General features: G+C 36.0%; 2 protein-coding genes across 5 annotated transcripts in view; both read left to right on the top strand.

Moving 5' to 3' along the window:
* Positions 1–18,165, top strand: part of PGAP1 (post-GPI attachment to proteins inositol deacylase 1) — a 29,994-nt gene extending 11,829 nt beyond the window's left edge. The window contains exons 8-27 of one of the 2 annotated variants that reach the window (XM_015634342.3): positions 308–413; positions 891–946; positions 1,060–1,143; positions 2,506–2,555; positions 4,096–4,147; positions 4,370–4,447; positions 5,399–5,474; positions 5,760–5,833; positions 5,921–5,972; positions 6,552–6,618; positions 7,491–7,599; positions 7,953–7,991; positions 9,048–9,141; positions 9,802–9,892; positions 10,108–10,305; positions 10,539–10,671; positions 11,062–11,112; positions 12,275–12,498; positions 12,841–12,945; positions 13,785–18,165. In XM_015634342.3, coding sequence (XP_015489828.1) covers positions 308–413; positions 891–946; positions 1,060–1,143; positions 2,506–2,555; positions 4,096–4,147; positions 4,370–4,447; positions 5,399–5,474; positions 5,760–5,833; positions 5,921–5,972; positions 6,552–6,618; positions 7,491–7,599; positions 7,953–7,991; positions 9,048–9,141; positions 9,802–9,892; positions 10,108–10,305; positions 10,539–10,671; positions 11,062–11,112; positions 12,275–12,498; positions 12,841–12,945; positions 13,785–13,923 — 1,878 coding nt within the window. In that variant the 3' untranslated portion in view covers positions 13,924–18,165. Of the gene's footprint in view, positions 1–307; positions 414–890; positions 947–1,059; positions 1,144–2,505; positions 2,556–4,095; positions 4,148–4,369; positions 4,448–5,398; positions 5,475–5,759; positions 5,834–5,920; positions 5,973–6,551; positions 6,619–7,490; positions 7,600–7,952; positions 7,992–9,047; positions 9,142–9,801; positions 9,893–10,107; positions 10,306–10,538; positions 10,672–11,061; positions 11,113–12,274; positions 12,499–12,840; positions 12,946–13,784 lie in introns of those variants that run through there. The other variant, XM_019007374.2, reaches the window with a different exon arrangement.
* A 3,548-nt stretch (positions 18,166–21,713) lies between these two features.
* C7H2orf66 (chromosome 7 C2orf66 homolog) lies at positions 21,714–26,745 on the top strand. Of its 3 annotated transcripts, none has more exons than XM_015634346.3 (4): positions 21,714–23,838; positions 24,357–24,499; positions 25,352–25,552; positions 26,511–26,745. In XM_015634346.3, exons 1-3 carry the CDS (start codon positions 23,790–23,792, stop codon positions 25,532–25,534), a joined length of 375 nt encoding a protein of 124 aa, XP_015489832.1. In that variant the 5' UTR covers positions 21,714–23,789; the 3' UTR covers positions 25,535–25,552; positions 26,511–26,745. The 3 variants fall into 3 exon arrangements, with proteins under 3 accessions (XP_015489832.1, XP_033372102.1, XP_015489830.1); XM_033516211.1 differs by having other exon boundaries at positions 25,976–26,745; XM_015634344.3 differs by having other exon boundaries at positions 25,352–26,745.
* Positions 26,746–26,865: the final 120 nt, after the last annotated feature.

Genomic DNA, 26,865 nt, shown 5'->3' with positions numbered 1-26,865 from the left:
TTTCAGGAGGAATGCACCTGTGTGTATAAGTAAAGTTTAATAGAATGCTTTCCTAGTGTTACGGGTAGGTGAGAATGTAAAACTCCCAAAAGTTTTGGCTGTGCTTTATAATGTGTAGATTTTCTGTATTGCAGTGATTGACTATTGATGACACTACAGAGTATTGGATTCAGGACAGAAAGGGGCTCAATGACTTATAGCAATCTTTCCTGCCTTCCACCCACAAAACTGTATTGCTAGCTGTGATCATGAGATGATCTTAAGTCACACACTTTGGGAAAAAATTGATGATGTACTCTTGTTTTAGATAACTGAGGACCCAAAGAAGAGAATGTCTGTACTGAATCACCACTTTGTGAGACACCCTGCAAAGATGTTTGAGGAAAATCCTGAAGCTTTTACAAACCTCACAGGTGTGCAGCAGTTTTCTTTCAAATAGGATTCAGTGATACTCCTTTGTTAATAGTAAATCTTTTCACTAAGTTTCAAAATACCCTTCTGTCCTTCAGACAGGAACAAAGACTGGGACTGTTTCTAATGTTGCCTCATCATTAATCAGTCACCCTATAATTACATGAATAATTTTTTGGTTTATTTGTTTTGTTGCCTTTATTTTGTTTCAAGATCCATGGGGTTTTTTATTTTGCCATTAGTAATTAGTAACAGGATCCTAGGGCTTTATTGTTTCCTGTGTAACTGATGATAACTGTTGCATGTAATTGTAAGCAGTAGCAATCCTCTGTTGATTAAATCACATAAAGTTTACATCCATGTTGAGATAGCAGATAAGACCTTGGTGATCAGTAAAATACAAGATTTTGGATGTAAGGACAATCATTCTTGTAGTGCAGCATTCTTGTAGTGCAGCATACTAAAATATTCATTTTTAGGAGCTTTCATGTGGATTACAGTCAAAGGCTCAAAATGGACTTACTCAGTTTACAATGTAAGTATTTTTTCTCCCATTGTGTTCTTATGTTTATATTTTTATTTTTGTTTTGGTTGTTTTGTTGGGGGGTTTGTGGTGGTTTTTTACTAATGAGCTTTTTTTTTTTTAAGGATTCTGATGGAAAATATTTCTCATTTCCTCTTGAAAGCCACAGAAAATCATACAGTCATGTTTACTGTGAAAATAGTATGTTGGTGAGAAAATACTTCTTTAATGTCTGGAGCTGGTTTATAAAGATGTGGGTTTTTTTAACTTCCATTTGCTGCAGTTCTAAGACAGTTAATGAGCAGCTGTTGAAATTGCTGCCATCCATTTACAATCACAGCCTAATGCATGTCAGAGGTACTACCTGCTTTAGTGTGTCACACTTAGAATTCAAGATCTGAAATCTTCAGTGCCACCTGAACCTCAAATGTTTTCTTTCCAACTCTTCAATTTAGCTCTGCATTACTGGGTCCTTTAATTTAGTGCAGTTCTGTATTGATGGTTTTGAAGGAAGAAGTTTTTAGTACTGCTGTGTTTTTGCCATACTTCTAATTTAGGAAAGCTGTTTATAGGTTTGCTTTCCCATAATAAAATTTAAGTGAGCCTGAAAGGCTACAGAGATCTTTCACTACGCAGGGAAAGTGAATGGAAGACAGATGAGGAGACAGCACCACTCCAGTTGTCTCCTATGGAGAGGAAGCACCATAATGTGCATTTCTTTTGCTTTTATCTTGAGACACATACATTCAGCCAAGTTTTTGTTGTTGTTGTTGTTGTTTTTTAATACAAGAATGAAATTAATCACTTGGCAAATTAAAGCTGGATAAATATGCTTTTCAGAATCATGTATTTTACATTAGTGGCAAGAAAATTGAGATGCTTTCCTGTTTCATCCTGCCTGTCCCTGCTGCCCCTCCTCTCCTTGCCAAAGATGCCATTCACACCACCATTGTGAGCAATTGTCTGTGCTTGGTGCTTTTCTAATTGTCCTTCTCGGTGGCACAGTCAGTGCTTACGTGTATCTTGTGATCTTGGCTGTGCTTTGTTAGATTAACTTTTGCCCTTGTTATAATGTCTGAAACACATGCCTAGTACAGCTTGAGAGGAGGAGGGAGGTACAAAACAAATCTCTGAGAGCTGCATCATGGTGCTATCAGAGCACTTAAATACTCAAGGGACGGAGCAGTAGGACATTAAATATCTAAAGTATTCCTCTACTGCTTAAAATAGAACCTTGAGATGTTTCTTTTAGTTAGAAGAGATTAAACATGATGCGTAAGGTGGATATTTTTTAAAGAGAAATTATGAAAGCTTGTTTGCTTAACCTTGTATTTATTCATACAAAGGGTGGCAAATGGAAGTTATTTCAAATCGTTCCTAAAAACCCCCACCATTCCCTCTAAAGCTTCACCTTTCTGTCCTTGCAATTATAATTGCAAGATTATGATATCAGTCCTTTAATTATCATCAGTTTTAACCCCTGCATTGTTCGAAGCAATCAGTATTTTTAATATATTTATCAATGCAATCACACATAGGTAATGTAGTATTTTATGGTATTGACTTTACAGGACACAAGTAGCTGGATTTATGGCTGCATGAACACTAATTCATCAATGTGGTGAGTATGAATAGTTCCAGTTCTTTATTCAAATGGGTTTTGTGAGACTGTGTTTGAATTTAAAGCGTATAAATTATCCTTGGTAGGAAGGGATTGGGAAGTAAAATTGTTATTGTAAATAATTCATGCTTTCTATATCACCAGGAAAACAGGAAAGAATAGCTTTTCTTAAAATAGGTGATATTCTCCTTCATGGAGCTGTATTTTTGACCTCCATAGCAAGAGCTGGAGAGGGACCTTTCACAAGGGCATGAGGTAACAGAACAAGGGGTAGTGGCTTTAAACTGACAGGGCAGGCTTAGATTGGGTATTAGTGAGAAGTTGTTCACTGTGAGGGTGGTGAGGCATTGGAGCAGCTCCCCCACGGAGGCTGTGGATGTCCCATCCCTGGAGATGTTCCAGGTCAGGTTGGATGGGGTCCTGAGTAACCTGGTCTAGTAGAGAGTGTTCCTGCCCATGGCAGAGCTGTTAGAACTAGATGGTTTTTAATGTCCTTTTCAACCCAAAACACTCTGTCATTCTATTTCTTTGGAATCCTGTGACAAAAGATGTCAAATGTTACACAGAGCCTTCAAAGGAGTGGATTAAAGCATCTTTTTTTCTTATTTCAAAATTGCTACTGTCCTAAAAATATTTAGAAGGGTGGGTGGTTTAGTTGTTATTTGTTATGACAGTCATTACAAAATGGATTTAAAACATTGTCTTAGCTTACATTTTTAAAATAAACTCAAAGTAAATTCAATCTACTCTTCAAATTAGGGAAAGCTTTCAGGCAAAATTGAACTAGCAAAGTACTTATCTGTTCTGGGATCACTGAGGTGTACAGCCAGAGTCTTGCCTCCAGCAGATAGCCACATGTCAGAAATACTTTTTCCTGATCCAAGAAGTTGGCTGTTACTCCTTTGTATAACTTGGATCAGCATGAAGTGTATGTTAGCCCAGTTCAGCACTGCTACTTAAACCTCATCTAATAATAGTGGGTTTGCTGTGGACTGTGTCCTGAGGTCATGAACACTATTTAGAGAAGCAGCAGTATTCTGGTGTTCAAAAAATCAAAACTTGAAGTGACTGAACAGATGTGTTGCAGTTCAGTGTGTGAACACATTCTAGAACTGCTGCAAACTCTTTAACAGCTAACAGAATATTTTATTTATATGGTATATTTTAAGTATTTCCATAGGAAAATTTATGCTTTTGATGTTTAACAGATGCTAATAAAACCACATGATAATTCAATGCTAGTGCAGTTTTAGCTCGTGAAAAGTTTACATTTTTGTGTCTGAAGTTGCCTGCTAATGCATGCTTCAGGTTTTCTGTATGAGAGGGTTGGAGCCTTTGCTTGGTTTGGTTTTGCACAAACAAAATTTGCACTATCTGAAATTTGTAGTTTGATAAATTTCTGTAGTGGCAGCACACCCAAATTTCTCAATTTAAAATGTTAATTCAGAGAGAGAGAGAAGCTGGTATATTAATCCACTGCCATAATGCTGGGCCCGCATAATGAATATGTTCATCCTTTAATGTTCATTAATTTTTACAGCCTGGAAGCTGCTGATTTATCCTGGAGAGCTGAGTTACTTCCAACCACCAAGGTTAGTGTGTACCTGACTTGTAGGAGGGAGAGGTGCTTCAGGGGGTGGTTGCAAGTCATAGGGAAGGAGCTGTTCTGTTAAGAGCATTGGAACAGGCTGTATTCCATGGGAAGAGGGTACAAGAGGGTACAACTGGAACTGGCAAGGGGCAAGCTAAGGAGTATGTTCAGTAATGACTTTTCTTCTTCTTTCTTTCCTTTTCTTTTTTCCTCCCTTTTTAAGGTTGTAATGCTGAAACTTGTGGACTATCCTTCTTTGTCCCACATTGTCATTCAGGTGCCACCTGCAGTTGGCAATAAGGTAAAAAATACGACATTCAGAAGTTGCTTGCTTAGTCTACTCATAAATTTGCGGTGCTATGACAGGAAGAAAAGGAAGTATATTAAACATATGCTAAGTTTCTTTGAGAAACAATAGACCCACACTGTGGTGTGGTTTGAAAGTAGCTTTTGTTAGCTTCTGTAAGCTCAGAAACTCTTTCATAAAATACCAAACAACAAGGCATGAATAGCACTTTGTATGAAATACATACAAAGCCACAGTTCTCAAATCAGTTCTTAGAGTTCTTGGAGATTCCAATGGTAATCTTCCTTGTTTTTCTTAATACTCTGATTGTTTTCCTGAATGTTCGTACCTTTGAACAGTCATTTCTCTTACCCAGGTTAGCAGAAAATATAGATAATTGAAGGCACCACACCTGGATTCTGGGAAGCATAGATCAGATAGCTCTGCAAGCTCTTAAACCACGGAAGATGCAGCAGACTGAGTTGTGCAGAGTTCAACAGTTTGAGTCTCACAAATGACATGGGTATCTTTTCATCAAGAGCTCTCAGGATCCCAGTAAGAGGGACATTTGAAAGCCTAGTGTTACCCATCTGTATCTGGCAGACCTTTCTGTAGATCCATCTGGATCTGCCATTTCCAGGACTAACTGGAAATGGCAGAATACTGAATTGGAATTTCCAGTCTAATCAGATCTGACATTGCTTTCTGTGACACAAATGCAGTCTCTGAGTCTCCGGTATAATAATCCATGATCCAAGAAATTATTCACAGCACAAGTGAGCGTGATGTTCTTCTCTGAGTGTATCTTCAGATAGTTGTGACAGAGGCATCTTGCAGTGAAATTAGTAATGCATAATGTTCAGGGTAAGCAAAGATAGAGATCACTTGGGAAATGTAATTTGCAAATACAAAGGTTTTCTAGTCTTGTGCTTGGTTTAGATCTGTTTTTAATATCCTCAATTGCAGTATACTTTGGGCTGTGAATTCTTCAAAGAGGAGTCCAGAACAGTACAACTCCCTGTAACATATCTTTTTTCATTTGGTAAGTATAGCATATTGCTTTTGGAAAGAAAGGAAAACTAATATAGCTAACCTTTGGATAATATATTTGCCAAAAAAGTCAGGTCAGGAGATTTTTGGGAGTTGTTTTCACTAAAGCTAACACAGCTTTTGTTAGTAACAAAGAAATAAGAAATGTGGGGGTTTAGACTAATAGATATGAAAGTGTGTAATTCCCCTGGAAAAGAAATAATCTGAAAATGTAGAGAAAATATCTGAGTTCTCAGAAAATTTTATCTAATTAGTGAAAATATTACATCCTTTATAGGGCTTTCTTCAAGCAAAATTCTATTAAATTCAACTGGATTGCTTTACAATGTCCAGCTCCAACACTTCAACCAAGTAAGAATGCTACTTAAGTTTTTAAGGTAATGTGACCAACTGTTTGTCTGGAGAAAAGTGAGTGACTGCTACTTTTTTGTGTTCTAGATATATCAAGCTTTCAAAATTTATATAGACAGCCATTGCCAGTCACTCAGAGGTAAATAGAAGTTTTCTAAAGTACAAATTTATAAAACAAATTGTTGAAAGTTTGTAGAAACTAAAATCTTCTCATGCAATAGAGTTTAGGCCATCCTGTTATAATCTGTTCAAATGTGTCTGTTAATATCTCTCATTTCCCACTTTAAGAAGGATCCATCAATGAAAATGAGGAATTAGTCCTTTAATGTTTGTTTTTCTTACTTCCCAGCGAAGGGAAGTTGAATTTCCATCAGGATTCTGCCTTATATTGAAAGTGTTACTTGAGAAAAGCATATTGATAATGGGACTCAAATTTGAATGTTGAGCTACATAAGCTTAAACAGGATGGGTTGCTAAAGGACCCTGTTTCAAAAAAAGGAAAGTGATGGATTTTATTAGACTGAGGTTTTGTTTCATATCAAAAAGCAAAACTCTTCTCATAACTATTCATCCTTTAAACACTGATGTCTCACTGTCTTGTCCTATAACAACCTGAGTTTAAAAATGTCATTTTTTGTTTGCTGCTAAGTTCTCTGATCTGTACTGCAATGTCAGTTCTTAATCAAGTTTATATTTTTTTACTGCTGTTCCATTTCAGAAAGAAAACCTAGTGTTTACAGACTTCATATCCCCTGGTCATATGAAGACTCAATAACTGTAGCGAAGTAAGAACTTTAACAATTAATAACTTTTTTGATATGTTTTTTGAAGAATATTTGCATCCTGTTGTGGTAATATTTCTGATGTGTGACAGTTTCTCCAGTCTTAAGTGTTTGACTTCTGCATCTTTTCCTCATTTACCTTTCTGCCCTTGGCAACAAAGTCGTTTTGACTTTTCCTAGAGTAAGAATGCCTACTAAACGTTTGCTTACTGGTCCTCACTAATTTTCTTGAGAAAGAAGTCAGATATGCTGGTCTGAAATTCTCAGGATAATCATTGACCCCGTCATGAGTGGAGAACAGTGGTTGCTCTGTATGCTGGCTTCCTCCTGGAAGCCAAGGTTTGGATTACAGCAGCCCTGTGTTTGCTTCAGCAGCATAGTCCTGACAAAATCAAATGATACAGTTTGAAATATATTTGTCACTTAGGAAGTTGAACAACCTGACTGTATTTTAGATGGTAGGAAAACTGTATTTCTAATTTATTTTAGAAGTCTTAAGGATACCTCACGATTTCCAACCCCCTGTGTTTTTCAACAGCATAATACTTGCAGGAAGCTGAATTGTATTCTTGAAGATCTGTTCTTCCCATTTCTGGCACTCAGCATATTTGCATGCTCTGTGAGGCAGTGTGTTCACTGAACCCATCTACTTTCCTTAGTGCCATGTCCCTCGATATTCAGAGGAGAGGGAATTGAGGATATTACGTAGTTTTTTGTGACAGGATAAACAAGTTCCTTACACCATTTTGCTCACAACTTGTGGTGACACTTGGTGTGGTAGATCTGCTTTGTGTGCACTTGTTGAAGACTGAGACACATTTGGTTTTTCTGCTTGGTTATAAGGACAGCAGTGACCATGTAAGTTGCTGTTTCAGAGTTCCATCTCTTGCTGAGATTTCTGCCAGACTTCACATTGCTCAGCCTCCCAACGACAGCAGCCTGCCAGAGTTAAACATCTACTCTTCCCCAGACTGTCAGTATGAAGTGAGTGAAACAGTTTTATTTTATAGCTACTTTGCATTGCTGGATAATTTTTGCATAATTCAGTCTTTTAAAACGTAGTTAATTAATCTAAATAAATACTAAGCAAATCTAAAGGTGGGTAGTTTGGCCTTTTTGACATGTAGTGTGTGTTACAAGTATTTTGCAACAGCTGGGTTAGTACTGAAAGTTGGACTCTAAAACTTTAAAGCATTTGATTTTAATTATCAGTGGTAAGGTGTTGTACATTTTTGCTGTGGGATTGCTGTGTTCTGAAACTTAAGTTTGCATCTTAAAAGTTAAAGTATTTTGTACTTATGCTTACCGTTGTATGAAACAATTTTTTTTTCCCCAAGGTAATTCTGAAGACATCACTTCTACAGGTTCTTGGACAGGTAAGAAAACCTAATACTAAATTGGTTTTTATATGCCAGAAGCATCTATAGAATTTTTTGCTTCCTCCCTTCCTTACTGTGGCAGTTCAGATTCCTTCTTTATGCCAAGAGGAGCACTATTCAGTAATCATTTTGCAGCCTTGTCCCTTGGCAAGGATCCCTGCTGGATGAATGTCAGGCCCCAGTCCTTAGAGGAGCAGAAAAGCTCTCTAGCTCTAAAGAGCTGCTCTAAATGTGGAGCATGTGGCTTTGTGGTGAGCTCAATATCTGTAGGTCACTTTAACTTTCTTGCCTGATGAGTCAGTGGTGTTAAAACTCTAAAATACATTTGGCATCAATTAAATTGGGGGAAAAAGTCTAAGTAGGTCCATATGCTCCTTTTCAACAAATCTTCTTTGGTTATCAATGAAGAATACGTTTCGACATGGGGATCAGTAAAAATAGACTGGCCATCTGCAGTTCTCTGGATCTAAAGAGTAATTAATTTGCAAGCACCTAAGTGTAGTGCTGGAATAAAACTGGCAAGGTTCTCTACATGAATGTATGCATTTAGAGCAGAGATTTTTCATTTTGTTGTTATTTTACAAGAATTTATAGGCTACTGGTATATTAATTATGACTTGGGAGAGTGGAAGCCAATTAATTCATGCATATAATTGCTTCCAAAAGTTCTTTGCCTGAAAGCATATATAACTATATTCAGTTTTTGCTTGGAAAGTGGCCTTTAAATTGTTTTAAACTTACCTTACTGAAATGTGATACTTGATTTCTTTCATACTTGTCTTGACTGGAAAAAACCCCCATTTGTTTCTAATTTGATCATTTATTCAAACCTGTTTCATTAGCTGCTTATGAGAGATTCTAGCCTTTTCCATCTATAACATTAAGTGCTATTGGAGATTATTAAATATGCATTAAAATTATAAACTAGATCTTTTTAAGAAGGATTTTCTAATCTCATTATCATTCTGACTTCATGATAATATTTGTGAATGTGTTTTTAAAATACATTTTTATAGATAGAAGTGAAATCATCCCTTTATCCTTGTCTTTCAGATAGTAAGGTTCCATGCTGGTGCTTTTCCAGTCTATATTGTTTCTAATATTCTTCTTACTTATGGAGGACAACTGAGCACATTGAGATCAACAGGTAGGTTTCTAAACATCTGCATATTTTTATGTGTCACAAGTGTTTTTAGAGAAATTGCTTGTCAAATTTACTGATGAATGACTAGATGTGAATTTTTAAAGCTAAACATCATTCAACTTATGGAAATACTTGGATCTGCACTCTTCATTTTCATTTTTTCTCAGCAGGTAGTTCTTCAAGGTTGTGTTGTAGAGAAATATTTCCTTATTATTTTAAATTGCAGTCCCTCCTCTGTGAAATATTGGTGTTGCACAGTAGTTAAGAATTACTAGAAGTCTACTTAAAAATATATGTAGAAGTTTAAAATCCATTGTTAAAGTGCAAAAAACACTATTTCTTGCAGGAAGATGAGATTTGCATAACAGCTTTGAGCCACATCTTCAGACAGAAGCCATTTTTATTAGAATTCAGGGGGTGTTTGTAACAAACTCCATAATGTCTCTAGAAGCTCATGTGCCCTATTACCTTCATGTGGGGGACCCAGTGGAGAAGGGCCTTGGTGGTGAAGTGTGCAGCCTTGCAGCACTCTTACAAGATATGGTTTTTTGTTTTTTTTCAAGTCAACTCACCCTTGTCCGAATTTATATTTTGTTCTGGATGATCTTTATTAAAGTTTGTGACATGACAGTAACTACAGATGCTCTCCTTTCTTGATTCTAGGCCAGTGTTCAGACTTCTCCCTCGAACTAGTTAGGACAGCAAAGCCCTACAAAGTGGAACCTCTTATAAGCATTGTTGTGTTTCTGCAGGGGTGAGTTTGCATCATTTATTTGTTTAAAGCAGTTCCCAAAACTGAAGTTTCAGTAAAACTGTTGCCAGGGAGGAATATTATTTTATCTGTAGTCACTGTAAACACCTGACTGTTATTTTGCTTGAAAGACTGTAATAGAAAGAATGGTTGATAGATATCTAACTGTTAAGAGCAATTGGAAGTGATAAATAATACTGCTTTCATGTTTTTGGCAGGTTTAACTGGTTTAGAGAGATATGGGAATCACTGTCACTACCAGAGGTGGATGCTGCTGTACTGAGTAGTCAGGATGCATGGTTCCCCCTTGTGTCCCTGATTCTATTTCTTTTTGGGACAGGCATTGCCTACTGGAGTGGAATATTTTTCTCTACATCTCTGAGACTCTTCTCTTCATTATGGTTAATTCTGATTAGGTAAAGCAATGTGATGCTGTATAATTATGCTCTTCTAGATGACTTTGACCCTGACAGTTGTTTTTTTTTTGTTTGTTTTTTTGCTTCTGTGTTAATGCTTGGGCAAGACTGAATTCTGGGCAGAGTGAATTTATACATGATTTTAGATATCTGTGTTTGAAAGGAAGCAGAAATTCATGTCTGGGAAGAAGTACAACAGGAGTTTTGTTTATGGCTTTTTTTTTTTTTTTTAGACCTACTGAACTTCAAAAAGATAAGTTGATTACACCTAGAAGGCTCTGTGGGATGATATCTCTTGCTTTGGTTAGCTGGACCACTTGTGGTGCATTCGCTGTACTCATTATTTATCTTCAATACTTGTTCAAGGTACTGAAAGGCTAAACATTTGGTATTTGTAACAGAATTGAAAATTTCAGGTGCTTTGAATTAACCCCAGGTTAAAAGCAAAAATCCAAATTGCCCTTTTTCATACATAAATGTTATTATTCTCATACTTGAAATAGGTATTTCTAATTTATCAGTGTCATAATCTTGTAATTTGTAGAATTTTTCTTCTTTTGTTGATGCTTCTTAGAAAGCAATGTGTGGTCCCATGTGCCCACTACAACAATGCAGATAAGTGAAAATTTTAACTTATAGCTAGGCAATATTATAAAAACAAAGACTTGAAGAGTAAGGAGTTCTCAATTTCTTTTCCTATACTACAGCTTTTTTTGTGAAGAATCCTTACTAAACAAGCAATTGCTTGTCTTACAGGTTGTAAAACTGCATGTGACTGTAAGAGCAGAGCAAAACATGCACAACACGGTGAGTCTGTTTCCTGCTTCTGTTCCAAGCTGTGGCCAAAAATTGTCTGGCAAACTTCTGCCTTGCTACTCTTAGGTTGTGCTGCAGTGGCTGGGCAGCTGTAGTTCACTTGCTGCATCTATGATGTGAAAGAGCAGCCAGGCCATGAGAGCCTGCTCCATCACACATGACTGCTGTTTGAAGTTTCTGCAGTGTGAACTTGTCACCTAAGAAGAAAACTCTTGTCTCTGAATACACACAGAATTTGTTTAAAATTTGATATTTGATTATGCATGGCTTATCTTTTTAAAAAAAATCTAGTAATAATCTATAGTGCAGGTAAAACTGTTTCTTCTAGATAGGCAGTGTGTGGAGTTCAAGGATTTTTGGTCCAGAGGTGACAAATAGGATGTATTGGATGAATATGGACTGAGACTGCAGTAAATAGGGAGCTCTTCAAAACACAGTGAAGAAGTGTTTGATTTCAAGCAGTGTGAACTTTATTTTCTGGGTTACTTTAAGGTATAAGATCAAAGATGGAAGCAGGTGTGGATAACAGCACATGCTAACTACCTGCTCTTTTTTGTGAACATAGAACAAAGCAGTCTGACAGAAAAAGTTGTTGAAAGTTTTCTTTGGGTGGTTTTTTCCATGTGTTTAGTTGAAAATTCTCTCCTTTCACCTCTATATAAGTTTATGTTTCATTTGTGGGATATTTTTCTGTCGTTGGAAGTTAGTATCTCCCAACTCATTTCTTTATCTTTGCTATTTATTCCTACAGGTGATATTTTACTCCCAGTTGCATTACTTCCTGTATCTTTCCTGTGAATGGTCATCTCTGATTTTTTTACCCTTATGCTTTATTATTCCTTTTATTTTGTTCTTCCCCTTTCCAGGACCACCTTTTCATTTCATTGGTGTCAGGGCATCTACACTCTCCATTCTTTTCTTCCATAGACATATGAACTATAAGTGTATGAGAAATATCTGGTTAAATTTAGATACTTTAAAATTGAACTATTGAATTTTGCTTTTGATGGCTTTTTTGAGGCATAAATTGCAGATTTTCTTCCTAAATCACAGCTGGTGTGATGCTATTAGGATATTTTTCCCCTCCTCTTTCCCCAGCATGGCTTCTTACAAGCCTGTGTATATTTTTGTGACTTCTGCCTTTCATTTCCAGGATTCAGGCCACTCAAAAGAAACTTCACAGAACTCCAGTACACACACAGTCAAAGCCCAGAGTTCGGTGGACAGCATTCCAGAAGCAACACAGTCTCCTTCCAACAGTAAAACACTTGCTGAAGCTGTTAACAGTCTTAAGATGCACATTACAATCCTTAATTTATTCACGTGGATTGTGCTGCTCAACTTGCCATCTTTAATTTATTGGTTAAAAAATCTCAGGTAAATTCTTAAATTGACACTAAGGTGGAAGAAAGTTACAGGAACCTTTGAAGATAATAAAAATTTGTTTGATTCTTTACATTATTAGTTACCTTACAGTTTTAAAGACTTCTGTTTATTATTATTGTTTCCTCTATCCTATCTGGTTTATACTGTGGTGTAAATAGGTGTTAAGTGAATCAGTGATATGTTGAAGAAAGTAATGTTTCAGAAAGGATATAAAATCAGGCTGGGATGCCATATAGATTTCATGTGTATTTTTTGTCATCAGCTCATGGATATTATTTGGCAGCCTAGTTTAGAAGTGATATCTTCATAAATGATAAAATCATTTCTTTGCAGGTACAATATTAGACTTGATCCTGATCCCTGTAGATCCACAGCTCTTATCCTCATATGCATTTTAGAAATTCTGATGAATTCAAGTACTTCTGAAGTGAAATCAAGGTACTGTAGCCCAAGCTCTAGTTTTCCTTTCCTGCTTCTTCGTGAATTGCCATTTGTGTGTTAAACTTAATTTATGCTGTAATTGTTCAGCCTCTATAGAGATTCATGAACTCGTATGGTTAAGTCTAAAAGGAGTTAAAGTGTGTGCAAAGTACCCCTAGTTCAGCTGAGAGGAAAATATCCCCTGTATTTGCCACATGGAAATAAATGAAGTATGTGCTATCTAAGCAATTGCTGCATAACAGCTTCTTGAAATGTGACTTTTTAACTCAGGATTCATTGAATCCTTTCAAGTGTCACAGAATTCAAATACATTGAGCAATTATTGTCAGACAGTTACAAAGAAAAGGGAATTCTGAAGGATTATAGTTATGTTCTTGTAGCTTCCCTTATGGGAGTAGAAATATAATGTGTTCTTTAGTGGATTAAGAAATTCTGAGAACTTGGTTTAGCTGACAGAATATTTTTTGTTGAAATATAAATTAATCAATGCCTCGTGAATAATAATTAATGTAGTTTATCCTCTTGACCAGTGCCTCTTATCTCAAGTGATCTAAACCATTAAGTCTTCCTATGTTATGGAGAAAAATTTTTCAATTAATATAATATTTCAAACAAATTTTCAAATTAATATAATATTTTTAAGGACATTAACCTCTTTGAATAATTTCTCTTGCTTATGCATCAGTTTTTATGGCCTATTAGACCTAGTTGTTCAGTTTTAAAGGTTAAAAAAGCCTTGAAATACAAATTATTTTGCAAAGGGAAATGAAACTTTTGCATACTTTCTGCATATCTGGCTAGAAAATGATAATTTTTTTTTCTTTGTATTCTTACAGTAAACTCTTGAAGATTGCAGCCAAAGTTCCACTCCCTTTGTCTGTTGCAATGCTGGCCTTTGGACGAATGCATTTATACAGAGTCCCACACTTTGTAACCTTCTCTCTTCTTCTACATGTGCTGTGCTGTTTTGTGTAATGTTCATTCTGTATAGGACATATATAGGACAATGCACCCTAGAAACTTAACACTGGAGGTGGGAAAAATTGCAACACAGAAATGCCTAAATTAATACGATCAGTAGTTTACATTATGTGGGAAAGAGGACAGAACTGTGAATACTTCACAAAAAAATAATGGTTTTATTCATGTTGCTTAGAAAACTTTTCCTGGTGTTTATTTCGTGTTTCTGAAAATTGAGTGATTTAACTGTGTATAAGCACATGAGTCATATCAGTGCAACATCTCAATACTCTGCCTTGTAGACACTTTGGTATTTCACTATACTGCTTTGTGAAAACAGACCTTTTCTACTCACTGTGCCATGCAGTGTCTGTGTTAGGAACTTGCATCTCTTGCAGGTCTAAAATATGCTGGTTAAAACTCAATACATTTCAAGCACACTGTGACTATCACAAAAACCACACAGCCAAGTATACTTTGAATTATTTTATGTTATATTCAAAAGCTGCCATATTTGTGTCTAGACAAACTAGAATGTACTGCTTATATAGAACTGTTATTTCTATCAAATCATTTGTTCAAACAGTGTGAGTTGAACATTTGTGAGATTATTGCAAGTCTTACACATTTTACTTTTTGTGAGAGTGAGAAAACAACACTATTCTATGTAGCTTTCTATTCAGGAAGGATACCAGCAGATTCATAAACAGTTTGCTGTAATGTTGTTTTAAAACATTGTCAGTTTTCTCTGGAATTTTGCAATTAATCCTTGGACTTTGTCCATATGTAGAAGCTAGAAAACATTGAGATATGGTGTGAGTAAACAGTGCAGTTGCTGCAGTCTAAGTAGACAAGGCATGCTTTTTTATTGTTGTAAACAGAGAATCAACCATCTCCTAATAAATTCCAATACATAAAATGAATATGGAATAGTTACAACCCTGCAAACTCCTGTCCTGCCATAAAGTGCTAACTTCTGCATGTGGACAAATGCAGTAATAGTGGGAAATACTGACCATAATTATTAGCTCTGTATAAATTTTATCTTAGTGCCTAGATGCTACAGTGACTGCCATTTATAATAAAGCCTACAATAGCTATGTGTAAGGAATTCTGTCCCCTGGGCATGTATTTTGCCAACAGAAGAAATCTCAGCAGTCCTTAGGTTTAAATGATGTATTGATTCTGTGTAGAGATGAGCTTTACTACTTGCTTCTGTGTTAGCTGTCTCTGCTGTGTCTGAGATACCTGTTACCTTCATCTGGAAATACTAGACCAGCTCAATCATCTTATAGGAATACCAAGAGGAAATCTGCTGCTCACAGTCAATCAAGTATACTCTTGATAGTACAGCCAGCCTGACCCATTAATTCCATCATATCCTAATAATCTTGCCTAAAGTGCCTCAGTTATTTCTAACATGTTGTTAGGGTCAATTCCTTTGAGCTGGCTGGAAAGATTCAATTCACACAGTGACTTTCCAAAATGAAGGACGGACGTGAAGAAAGCCATGTGTGTTTTGTTTGCTTATATCCAAGTCAGCAGTTCAAGTTATTAGTAAGTCATTAAAAGTGCTGTAACTGAGTAAGGGTATTGTAGTTAGCCAAATCACTGTCACTGTTATCAGTAATCTATGTGCTGGTATTCTAGTCTTAACCTTTTTAGAAAAGAAGGTTAGATTATATATAGTGTTTGTAAATCAGAAACGTTATTTGAATAGATTATATCTTGATATTTTCTAATCAAATGTATGCTACAGTGTATGTATATAAGATAATTTGTGTGACGTAATATACTTGTAGCTAAATGTACCAGTTGGTTTAACTAGAAATTGCTGTTCAGACATAGAAGACTAGAATTGTACTTGCAGATGGCTGTGAATGAAAGATTGTGGCAGAACTGCATTAGGGCTGGCAAAGGGCTGTGAAATGTGCAGGGTCTGATTTCTGTGGAAGATAGTTTTCCTTGACTTTCATGGTCTGTTTGGCTTACTACTCCATTTTACTTCTGGTTTTGTTTTGCCACCTTAACAGTTTCTTACCTGCAGGAATTCGTTTGTTGGAACTATTGGAAATTAAATAGACTCAATATTTAGTATCTTCGATCACTTTCCAAATAGGCCATAAAGTGAAACCTACTGAATTACAGAAGCATAGGATAACACCAATTTTTTTTTTTTAAATTTATTCAATGATTTTTTTTTTAGCTGGAGTTCTGTTGTTGATTGTTAGCACCCTTCATAAAGTGGGTTCCAGTATCTTGTGTATATTCCTGCCTGATTTTCAAGTTGGTGGTAGGAATAGGTATAGTCCTGAGTCTGGGATCTCAGCTGACAAGAGTTTTTCACATCTCCCTCAACACTCCCTTTTCTCAGAGATGGTTTACCTTTACTGGGGAAAGGAGGGGAAGTCTTACTCCTATTTTGAATTTAAATGCACTGTGTGCCATTTAATAGATTTAAAATGTCATCAGGGATGTGTGTTCAGATTGTGCAGTGATCGTGGACTGGACAACTTCAGCTGTTTGGCAGATTAGGAGTCTAATCCCAATTAGATTTGCCATATAGTCAATGGATGGTAATAGGATTGGAAAAAGAATTCATCTCATTCTAAGAGACAATGAATTATCCTACTTGTCATTCTGAAAAGGACTAGATTTTGTAACAGTCTGAGATTGTTTTTCAGGTGAAATACAATGATTGTTTGTTGGACAAGAAGCTTCTATTAGGTGAATCTGTAGTTCTGCCACTGTTCACAGTTATCCTTTCAGCGGAAACATAGGATAACCCTATATATATATATATATACAGTTAATTGCATATATAAGGACATGTAAATATTACTGAAATATCCTTTATTATGAGTGGGCTGTATTTATAAAACAGCTTTTGGCAAGTACATTATAATGTCTCTTACTACCTTTAATTACATTAAAATTCCACTTTATTCTTCAAATTTTAGATTAGCTAGACTATGTGGGAGGAGATCAAGGCACAAATTTTAAGGGTTTAGACCTCAGGATGCATTCAAAATAAGAACTATTTATGTGACTCTAATAAATTCTTTTTTTAATTAGCTATCAGAAACAAAATGAGGAAACAGGGTAAGAACTTAAAATACTAAATGCCACTAACTTTTGGTACAGCAGAATCTTTCTTTGACAGGGAGGGATTTAATGAAAATCTTCTAGTGATACCTTCATGCCTTGAAATTACTCTTGAAGTCTATAATCTTTTCTGCTTGATGTCATCAAACGTGTTCCTCACAGTCTCATCGTGCTCCAATGACACATGTAGCTAACGCTTCATAGAAAGTTTCCATGTGTCTGATAAGTAAAAACTCATATCTTCACTGGAATTACCAAATGTACCTTGGAACTGAGAGAATTAATATTGTCCAAAGCTAATCCTTTTAGTTGTGATTTAAAAGTTGGTTGCAGTGGGTCACATTTCAGCATCCCATTGAAAGAGAATTGGTTTGGGGGGTTTTGGTGGGAGGTTTCTTTGTATGTTTTATTTCCAAGAAACCTGCAGTAACTGGAATTTAAGTTAATATTATTTCTGACATTCAGAGTTCTGCCCTAATTTTGATTTTGAGTGAGCTAAGTAATGTAGTAAATGACTCCTTAATATTAATTTGCTGTGTTTCAAAACAAATAGATGAATAATGACAAAGCCCTAAGCAGTACATTAGTAATACGTTGGAGAAAGCATAGAGACTGCTGGTATGTCTAAGTGAATTTTTCATCTATCACCTAATTGGGCTAACTTTAAAGTCAGTGATTAGTAAAATAAAATGTATTGACATTTAACCTCAGAAGCATTCCATATGTCAGTGTTTGATACATCTCATTTTCCATGTGTTTCCAGTAACAAGTGATGAACTCACTTGGTGTTTTTTTGAAATCTGATAAATCTGATAGATCTGACGGCACAGAATAAAGTCCATTATGTAGCCATTAATAAATCTAAACATTTGAGAAACTTTCATTTGAATCAAGTTTATTTCAAGACAGAGTTGGGTGTGTTTAGACCTTTGTTGGATTTACACTGCGATAAAACCAGCTATTTACTTACCTTTAATATTCTGAGCTATGAAAATGTTTTTGGAAGTGGTTGTAGAGTCTGTACAGAATTATGCTGCTGTTCTAAGTCACTAAGCTACTAGAAAATTGTTGTAAAGTGGACTGAATTCTTAATGCTTATTTTCCATTTAATGTTTTCATGGTGGATGTTTCTCACTAAATTTACAGCTTTGACTTTTTTGCATCTCTTTTTTTTTTTCTTGGAGATAACCAGTCTAGCTTTTGTAAGCATTCAGCACTGTACTGTAAAATATAAAATTTTCATCACTGTTCCTTTAGGGGAGACATATTTTTATCACCAAAGCTACATACTTCTGTTGTATAGCCTCTAGAAAATGTGTGACAGTGAAGGACAATTCAAAACTAATCTGTTTTTTAAAGTGCCATTTCTGTGATTTTTTTAGAGCCAGAACTTTAAACCAGAATACTAGAATCCATAAAGTCATTAAAAATTTGAAAACCTTTAGCAAAGACTATACCTTCTGATGTATATTTTTATTCATGCAAGAATGTGTTCAAAACTTTTAATCAGTTTATCTATCTTCAAACTCAAGTAAAAAGCATACACTTTGTCTTATTAGTAGACACTGATGCTTTTAAAAATGAATTTTAAGCATTTAGAGAGAAAATTCCATAGCTCTTACTTAAGCAAATATGCTCAGCAGATTTTTTCATGAGTCCAAGCACATAACTGCCTCAAATATGTGCTTATTGCCTTGTAGGATGAAAACCTGAGCTGTGATAATTTTACTTTAATTTTCTTAAGGTTTCTTTCTGCATTCTTAAATGTAGATAGATTTTGCTACTCATGCCGTCATAAACAAACCTTGTAAGCATGGCCTCTACAGTTATTGGCAGGTTGTGCTCTGGATTCTGTAGGAATGTGTGGTGTCAGAGCTGAGTTAAACTAAAAACATCCTAAAAACCAGAAGTGGTGAACATCAGAATATTTATTTGTGGCACATCATTGCAGCTGTCTTTGGTTTGCAGTGTTCCTGCTGTGTAGTGCCAAGCAGGATGTTCTCAGAGCAGGGGGAACTGTGACTGACCTGGGAGGAAGTGTGGCAGCTGTGTCCTGTAGACTCGTTCTGTTTGTTGAAAAACCAGCCAAGACTCCTCCAACTTAAATAATTTCAGGGTATACCCAAGTATCAAATGTGCGTGTGTGGATGTTTATTTTTACAAAAGGCTAATTGCACTATTTTGGGATCAATTCAGGCTTCAGTATTTTCCACCTACTTCACTCTGAGTTTGGAAACAGGATTTGAGACTGCAGCATCTTGACAGCTGGAATACTTCATAGAAGTCTACAGGTAGTAGACAGGACACATATAATTAGAGTGCGAGACCAAAACTGAAATGTGAAATTCCTCACTGTGACTTTAAAGTTGTAGCTTTCTAGAGAAAAAATATATATATGTATATACTGTGCCTTAAACCAGTAAATGAATACACTCTAACTGTAGCCTGTGGACTTCCATAGCCTTATATTTGATTTTTGAAGTTGACCAAAAATATTTGTGTGGATCATACTGAAACTTGATTTGGAAAAAGGCTTTAAAAAGTCTTTTGACCCCATTATACACTTGAGAAACCAAGACATAGTTTTTGTTTAGAATCATACCAGCCAAAGTCAGAAAACTTCAGCTGACCTGAATTTTCCAAGCCTTTCTGTTGTGACCAAAAGAAAAATAAGGAAGGAAAACTAGTTGCAGATACCTGTCTCAGCTTTGAAGTCTGTGTGTCAAATTATTTTTAAACATTTTGATCTTTAGTCCTCAAAAACTAAGAAAAAAGATCCTCTTAATTGTAGTTTAAGCAAAATACTGTATTTAAGCCATTGAATAGCAAAATTCACCACTGTGAGAAGAGAACTAGACAGGGGTGGGGTCGATTGTTTGTGTTAAGGCTCCAGAAGTTTTGAATACTAAATTTTACTTTTTAGGGAAAATATTAATACAGAAATCCCTGAAAATTCACATGTAGATTCTGCTTTTTGGAAAGCGGAAGGAAAAACTACTTTGGAGAAAAAACAACAACCCTTTTTTTTCCTAATTCATTAAAGAAAGCTAGAAATACTTAAGATCTTAAAATCTTGTTTTAGTATAGTAGAAGGATTTCTTACGTATATATTTTAATACAAAGAGCTCAGGAAAAGCCACCACCGGCTTTCCTTGTCTCTAGAAGATTCTTTGTGTGTTTTGAACAAACCTTCCCAAATTCTGACTTCCCCCCGCTCCCATATTAGCACCACATAGCACTGAACCTTGGAAAGTGATGCTTCTTGTACTGTGGGTATTTAGATGTGCACACAAGTGACTGCACATCAGCTGGTCACAGAGCTGGTTTGAAGCAACACACAGCAAAGTTACAAAAAACTTCCTTTCACTGAGCACCATCTTCAGTCTGGGTGCCACAGGGCTGCTGCTGCTGTGGCACAACCCAGAACACGCTATCTTTGTGTCTTCCCTGCTGCTTCCTGATGTCTGCTGGCTTAGGAGTTCTAAAACTCATGCCATTCACCTCACTTTTTATTTTGTGATGGTGTTTCAGCAATCCTAGCCATTGGTGATTTTCTAGCCACTGGAATATTCTAGTATTGCAACCACTAAGGAGGTAGAACTACCGTTAAGGCCTTTATGTATGATGATAATTCGAGAAAAACTCTGTAACTTGATTTCCCATTGACCTTTTAATTGTTTTTTCAAGCACAAAGACAGAATAATGTTGGCCAAAACACCTAGTTTGGGTGATTAGTGGGGAGGGAAGGATTTGTTGGTTGTAAAAGGACTCAAAACTTTGAAGAAAACATGTAATTTTGGGAAAAATCCTATCACTTCTCAAGCAATCTGTCTTAGAAGTTTTTAATTCTTCCTCTATTTTCAGTTCTTATGTAGCTACCATAAATCTGATGTTGTATATGGAACGTACTCTTAATATTTACAGGTTTTTAGAGATGTTGGCAGGGTCTTATCTACAAATATTTGAATAATGCTATAGCAAATTACTGTGCTTATAAAAATGTTTATAACTGAGTTCTTACAGACCATGCCATGTATCATAAACTTTGGCAAAGTCTTTGTCATGTGAGATGCTGAGAAAACTTTGACGAAGTATTTTCAAATAATGTTGTAATTGCTGAAAGATGAAACCTTAGTCTTTAAAAACTGAATTTAGGTGCTTTTTTTGTTGTAGTTGAGGGCAACTTGATTGGGAGCTACTTTGGGATGTTCTTACTTTGTTTGGTGGTTTCCCTGGCTACAGTGTATACTTCAATTTTTTTATTTGTTTGTTTTGGTTTTGGTTTTTTTTTTACCTAAGTGTGCATGACCTGAAGTACATTGTATAGCAAATCCCTTGCTAAAGAAACACTTATGTATATTTTTGTATGGTATTCCAACGTGCTTGCATTGCTACAAATGGTTGTAATTCACAAAAAGTGCCACTGCCCAGTGCTGCCCTGTGTTGTTACCTGTACTGCTGTTGTACAAACATGCTGATGAGTGTTGTGAGCGACGTTTGCCTTTAGTCTTGGCTCAGGTACTCATGTGGAGCAGTTTGGTGCTTTTCCTTCTGACTTGTAATACTTGGGATTCTAAACACAAAATAAAAGTAGTAAACAAAAGCTTTGTGCTTGGAGCAGTGCTTTAACAGGTGCTTCTTTCACACCTCAAGTAGAATGCAATAAAGACAGGACAGGATGAAGCTTGGCTCAGTACCTTAACTCCAACACTTTTAGGCTTCATGAATGGGAAATGCAATAAAATTCAAAGTGTTTGCTGAATAATACAGTTTATATAGAGTATTATATGTATAAAACCCATTGTTAGCTAAACTAGTGCATTTTAAATTTTTCCATTTAGAGGTGAATTGGATGGAACTGAGCAAGCAATGCTATGAGTATTTTCATCTTCACGGCAATTTAATTCAAACATACATGAACATCACTTACTGTGCCAGAAAGGTTATATAATTAGTATAGACACTTTGAAAATACTAGATTTATTCAAGATGTTTATCAAGAAAACCTGATGCTTAAATGTGGATGCATTAAAAAGGCAGCATCCTGACATATGGCTTTGACAGCATTTGTTAAACTTAGCTACTGTCCTCAAAAACAAGAATGGAATTTAATTCAGTCAGTGTAAGTATACTAATAGTATTTTAATATGAATGTGTTCTGCTTATATTTGACTTTCTCTGAAGGAAAGAATTGAAATCACTAAAAAAAGACCAACCCACACATTAAAATGAGCACTAGGTCTAAACAGACTTTTTAGTTCCAACAGTTTCTCAGAGCTTTAGCTCAGGAAGCAACAATACAAGTGTGTAAGGATATTTTTTTTTAGACAGCTCAGAGAAAATATATGCTAATTAAATCTCTTGAATATCTGCATGCTTCATCAGTCATCCAAATTGCCTGAGTTCCTCCAGTAATAAAGCTTGTTTCATATTTGAGGATGACTTCGGGATGTTTTACTAGCTGAATATGCTGCGTATCCCCAGTTCTTTGTAAAGAAATCAAAGGAATAAATTCTTCAAGGAGGAAGAAAAGAGGTAGAAGAAAACTGGCTTTTCTGGCTTTTTTTATAAATTCTCTTTCCAAAGCTAAAGAAGGAACTAAAATCTAATCCTAAACTCGTAAATCTTGCCTTTTCCCCTTCCTGTCATTTTATCTACAGGAGCAGTTTTCTGCTTCTAGCTGAAATAAGTATCTACCTAGAAGATCAACAAAGACAGTTCCCTTATGCTGGGACCTGCCTTTTTCAAGTTATTCTGGTGCTACTGCTCTGTTCTTGATGAGTACCCTATATGGAAGTTGAGTGTCATGTTGATGGGGCTTGATGGATTTTCTTTTTTGTGTGTATGATTTTTTTTTTTAAATCCAAATATCCAGAATAATAAGCTGGATAAATTGTCTTGAATTTTTATATGCTATTGTAGTCATGAAAATAACACTGCTAAGATTTTGTTTACTGTGTTGCTAATAATGTTTGGATGTCCAAAACTTCACCTTCCTGGAAGGGTGGTGGTACATTTTTATTTTGCTTTCAAAATTTAAACCAAAGGAAAATGTAAAGTTTCTAGTCAGACATAAACATCTATACTCTGGAGTAAGGTGATAGTCAAATATTTTTCATTTTAATATGTCTATTTAGAGATACATGATTTAGTATCACATAAAATATATCATCTATGTAGCTGAGAGAAGAGTGCAGTGAAACAATAAACAAAAAATATGAGCAGCTTTGGTATGAAGAATGCTATGTACTAAGGCCAAGGTAAATTAGCAGAGTCCTTGCAGCCTTTGTCTTAGTTTCTAGTGTGACAGAAGGATATTAACTGCTGATAAAATCAGGGTAGGAAAACAATGCTTCTATTAAAATGTTGTAATTTTGAATATTGAAGCAGACCTTACTTTTCCATCTTTTTTTCCAGCATCAAGAAAGTGATCCATATCTCATTTCCTTGAAAATCATTAGTCACCATTCTAGAGATATGGCTAGTTACTTTTAACTGAAAATTATATTTTGATAAAGCTGTGCTATTTCTCCTGGGAATTGTTTTAAACTTCCTATGTGCCTACTACCAATTTTCTGCAGTACAGCTTGGGAGGAATTTGTACTGCACTGTTCAATAGCAACAGGTCTGAAGAGCATCAGGGATGAAATTCTCAAGGGTCTTTATGTCATGGATGGAAACAGAATCATTACTGTATTTTTGAACTCCTGCTAACGTCATTGACACCCACCTACAGTCTACTAGCAATATAAGTGCAGAGATCAGCTTGTTCACAGATGACGAGGAGACCAACCAAGAAGGGGCAAGCCAAAGCCAAATTCCCTGGTAAGCTCTATTTTAAAGAATGTGAGAGGGACAATTGCTTTTCTCCCCCTGAAACAAGTTGTGAAATGGATCTCTACTATGTTAGACCAGGCTGTATTAAATACCATTGCACTTACTATTATATGTAGTAAAATTTAATGCAGTTTTAAAAAGTGGGCTCTCTGGATCTTGAGCCATATTTTTGCATTGTCTTTGTGGCACACAGAGTTGTGGTGCTGTATTAGCCACTGAAAATGGCTGTATGTAATAAATGTAAACTTACAAATGTAGTGTTTTGTGTTGAGTGCTTTACTGGTCCCTCAGAAGAGAGTCCAGTGTCTAGAAATAGCTTTGGTATGGGAAACACTTGTTTAGAATAACTTTTTTTTCCAAGTACCTTAGTACTATGAAAAGAAAGAGTTAATAGCACATGGATGTAATCTGCAGTGGGCGGACTTTCCTTGGATTCACACGATTTGTATGTTCCCAGTGACAGCTCTGTAGGAGTTAAGGTGTGTGTCTGTTTGTCCTTCTTACAGACAGTCTGTTCATCTCCAGCATGTGGAAAGTGCTGCTCCTGGGTCTGTATGTAGTATTGGCTGTGAGAGGATTGGCAAAGGGTGCTCCTTTCCATCCAGAAGAGAAATGGAAGCCTCTTGATAACCCCAGAAACAGAGACCTGGTAAGGAAACGTTTCAAGAAAGAGAGCTGAAGTTCTGTGTGGTTTTTTTGTTCTTCATGAAGAGACTCCTTATCATCTAAATTTAAAGGCAAGAGGGGCCCATTAGACGTAATGTCTAGGAGCTGTGCACTGTGTATAGTCAATAAACATTTCTCAGTCAAGATGTACCCCTTAACTGAAGAGACATTCTCAGAGCACAGTAGTGCATAAAACTTCCTTATATCTCCATCCAGTAGCTTTCATTTTAAAAAAATTATTTTGATTATACAGCCACTTGTTTTATGAAACAGAAGAGGAATGATTACTATGTTTCTTTCAAATGTGTTTTCTGGTTGCATGTTGTTTCAGCTAATGGAAGTACAAATAAGTTTGCATCTGACAGCTACAAAAATACCACTCAGAGAACATTTGCACAGTCATAAAAAGAATTGGTGAAGGAAAAGAGTTGGGTTTCCCATAATTTTTCCTCAGTGTTTTAGGAAGCTTTAATTTCTCCTTTCAAGTGACTGTAAGGGGACAGTTCAAATCAATTGCCCATTGCTGACTCTCACAGAAATGTTTACAGAACTGTCCCATTTGCTCTCAGCAGGGGTTTGGCTGTGCCTGTTAACAGCCCCTGTGATTCAGTGGGGAGCATAAATGAGCAGGAAACAGTTGCTGGTCTTCTGACTTCACTTAAGATGTACAAGCTGTGGATGGAATGGACCTGTCTGAATTAGGTTGCCTACACTCTATCAGAATAGAGGATTTCACCCCACAGAGGAACAAATATTACATGTAATTTGTGTCAGTAGAAATAATTAATCTCCATCAGTCATGCTCAATTTGTTTTCATATCCTCAATGTGTTCAGTTTTTCAGGACGCTCCAGGCTTACTTCTTGGGCAGGGGTCTCGATCTCAGAAAGTTCCCAGCTACTTTCCCTGTGAACAGTGAAGGACCAGGGCCTGTCATGTTCTACTCAGATCCTATTGCTTCTGCATTTGCAGATTATGAAGAAAGGAAAAAATCTTTTCAGAACTATTTCGAAGGCTGAAAGATTCTGCTGATGAAGGTAAAAGGGGATGCCTTGTTCTCTAACTTGGTACATGTAACAAGATTCTGACTGAAGTATAAAAGCAACTTCTTTCCCAGAAGGAATTAAAAGTGTAGTACCTTTACCCTTACCTGAAGTGGGTTTTAAAATTCTTGAGGCAGAGGCTTATGAGGTAATTGCTACTTAGATAAAATAACAGATGGTATTTGTGTAGACCTATATAGACCATGATTTTTTGTTTTCTCTTTTTTTCTCCCTTCATGTAGAGGAGAATACTGAAAACGCACAGATAACAAATAAGGGATTTGAGTTCTATGTAAGGAGTTGCAAAAAGATTATAAATTGAGATCAAGATTTCTTGTGACATATGCAAATTAAGAAAATTGATTTAGATATAAGTTATTGCACTAACAAAGCATACATTGTCTTTTAAATTTACAGTAAATAGTTTTCTTCTGATTTACAAATAGGTAAGAATTTCAAAGCATTTTGGTGATTTATGCAGTATCTTAAAGTGCTTACGTTGTAATTAATACTTAATTTATGATTTCCATCTCTTTCCTGTTCTCAGCTTGCTTAACCCCTTCTCCCTTTATCAAAATCAAAGCTTTATTATTCTTATTATCATGAACCATAATAAAGACTGCACTCAAATTTTAATACTAAATTCTCTTTTTGCTGTGTTTTTATGTCAGGAAAACAAAGAAGCACCACAGCATGTGTATTTTGTGCATGAAAAATAAATGAAAAGTGAATTCAGAAAGGCTGCTCTCTATAAGTCAGAGCAGCAGTGAGAAAATGGCTGGTGGAAGTTCTTTGTCCTGCATAATTCAGGATGGTCGTGGTAGTTATTTTCAGTGTTCAGAGCTGTTTTGTGGGAACAGAGGTCCAGCCAGTGTTTTCATTACTTGGTCTGGATCACACATTGGTTGCATATTTCTCTTACATATTTGTATATTTTTTTTGTCTTTTTCAGGTATTAACTTAAGAACTCCATACCAAGTGGAAAACTTCACAGCAAAATTTTACTGTGTTGACTTTTTGTTACCTGACACTTCAAAATTTTCTTCACTGTCACCGTTTTTCTGCCAGAATCTGGTGTCCTGCTGTAATGGGCATTATTCTGTCGACAAATGCGTGTTCTTTGGCTACTGCAGTTTGTGAGCAGAATTGTGCTTAAGTGTGAATAAATGAGGAGTGCGTGCATTTAAGTACTGCAAGTGTCTTTGTTCAAAGCCGGTAAATAAACGTTCCCTTTCACTTTATAAGAACGCGATGTCCCAATGTGTTCTGTGACAAGTTCCGATCCTCTCTTGATACACCACCTTTCG

Source organism: Parus major, chromosome 7, assembly GCF_001522545.3.
Source record: "Parus major isolate Abel chromosome 7, Parus_major1.1, whole genome shotgun sequence".
NCBI classification, from domain to species: Eukaryota; Metazoa; Chordata; class Aves; order Passeriformes; family Paridae; genus Parus; species Parus major.
The sequence above is the reverse complement of the archived record's forward strand: the minus strand, read 5'-3'. Positions and strand labels throughout refer to the sequence as shown.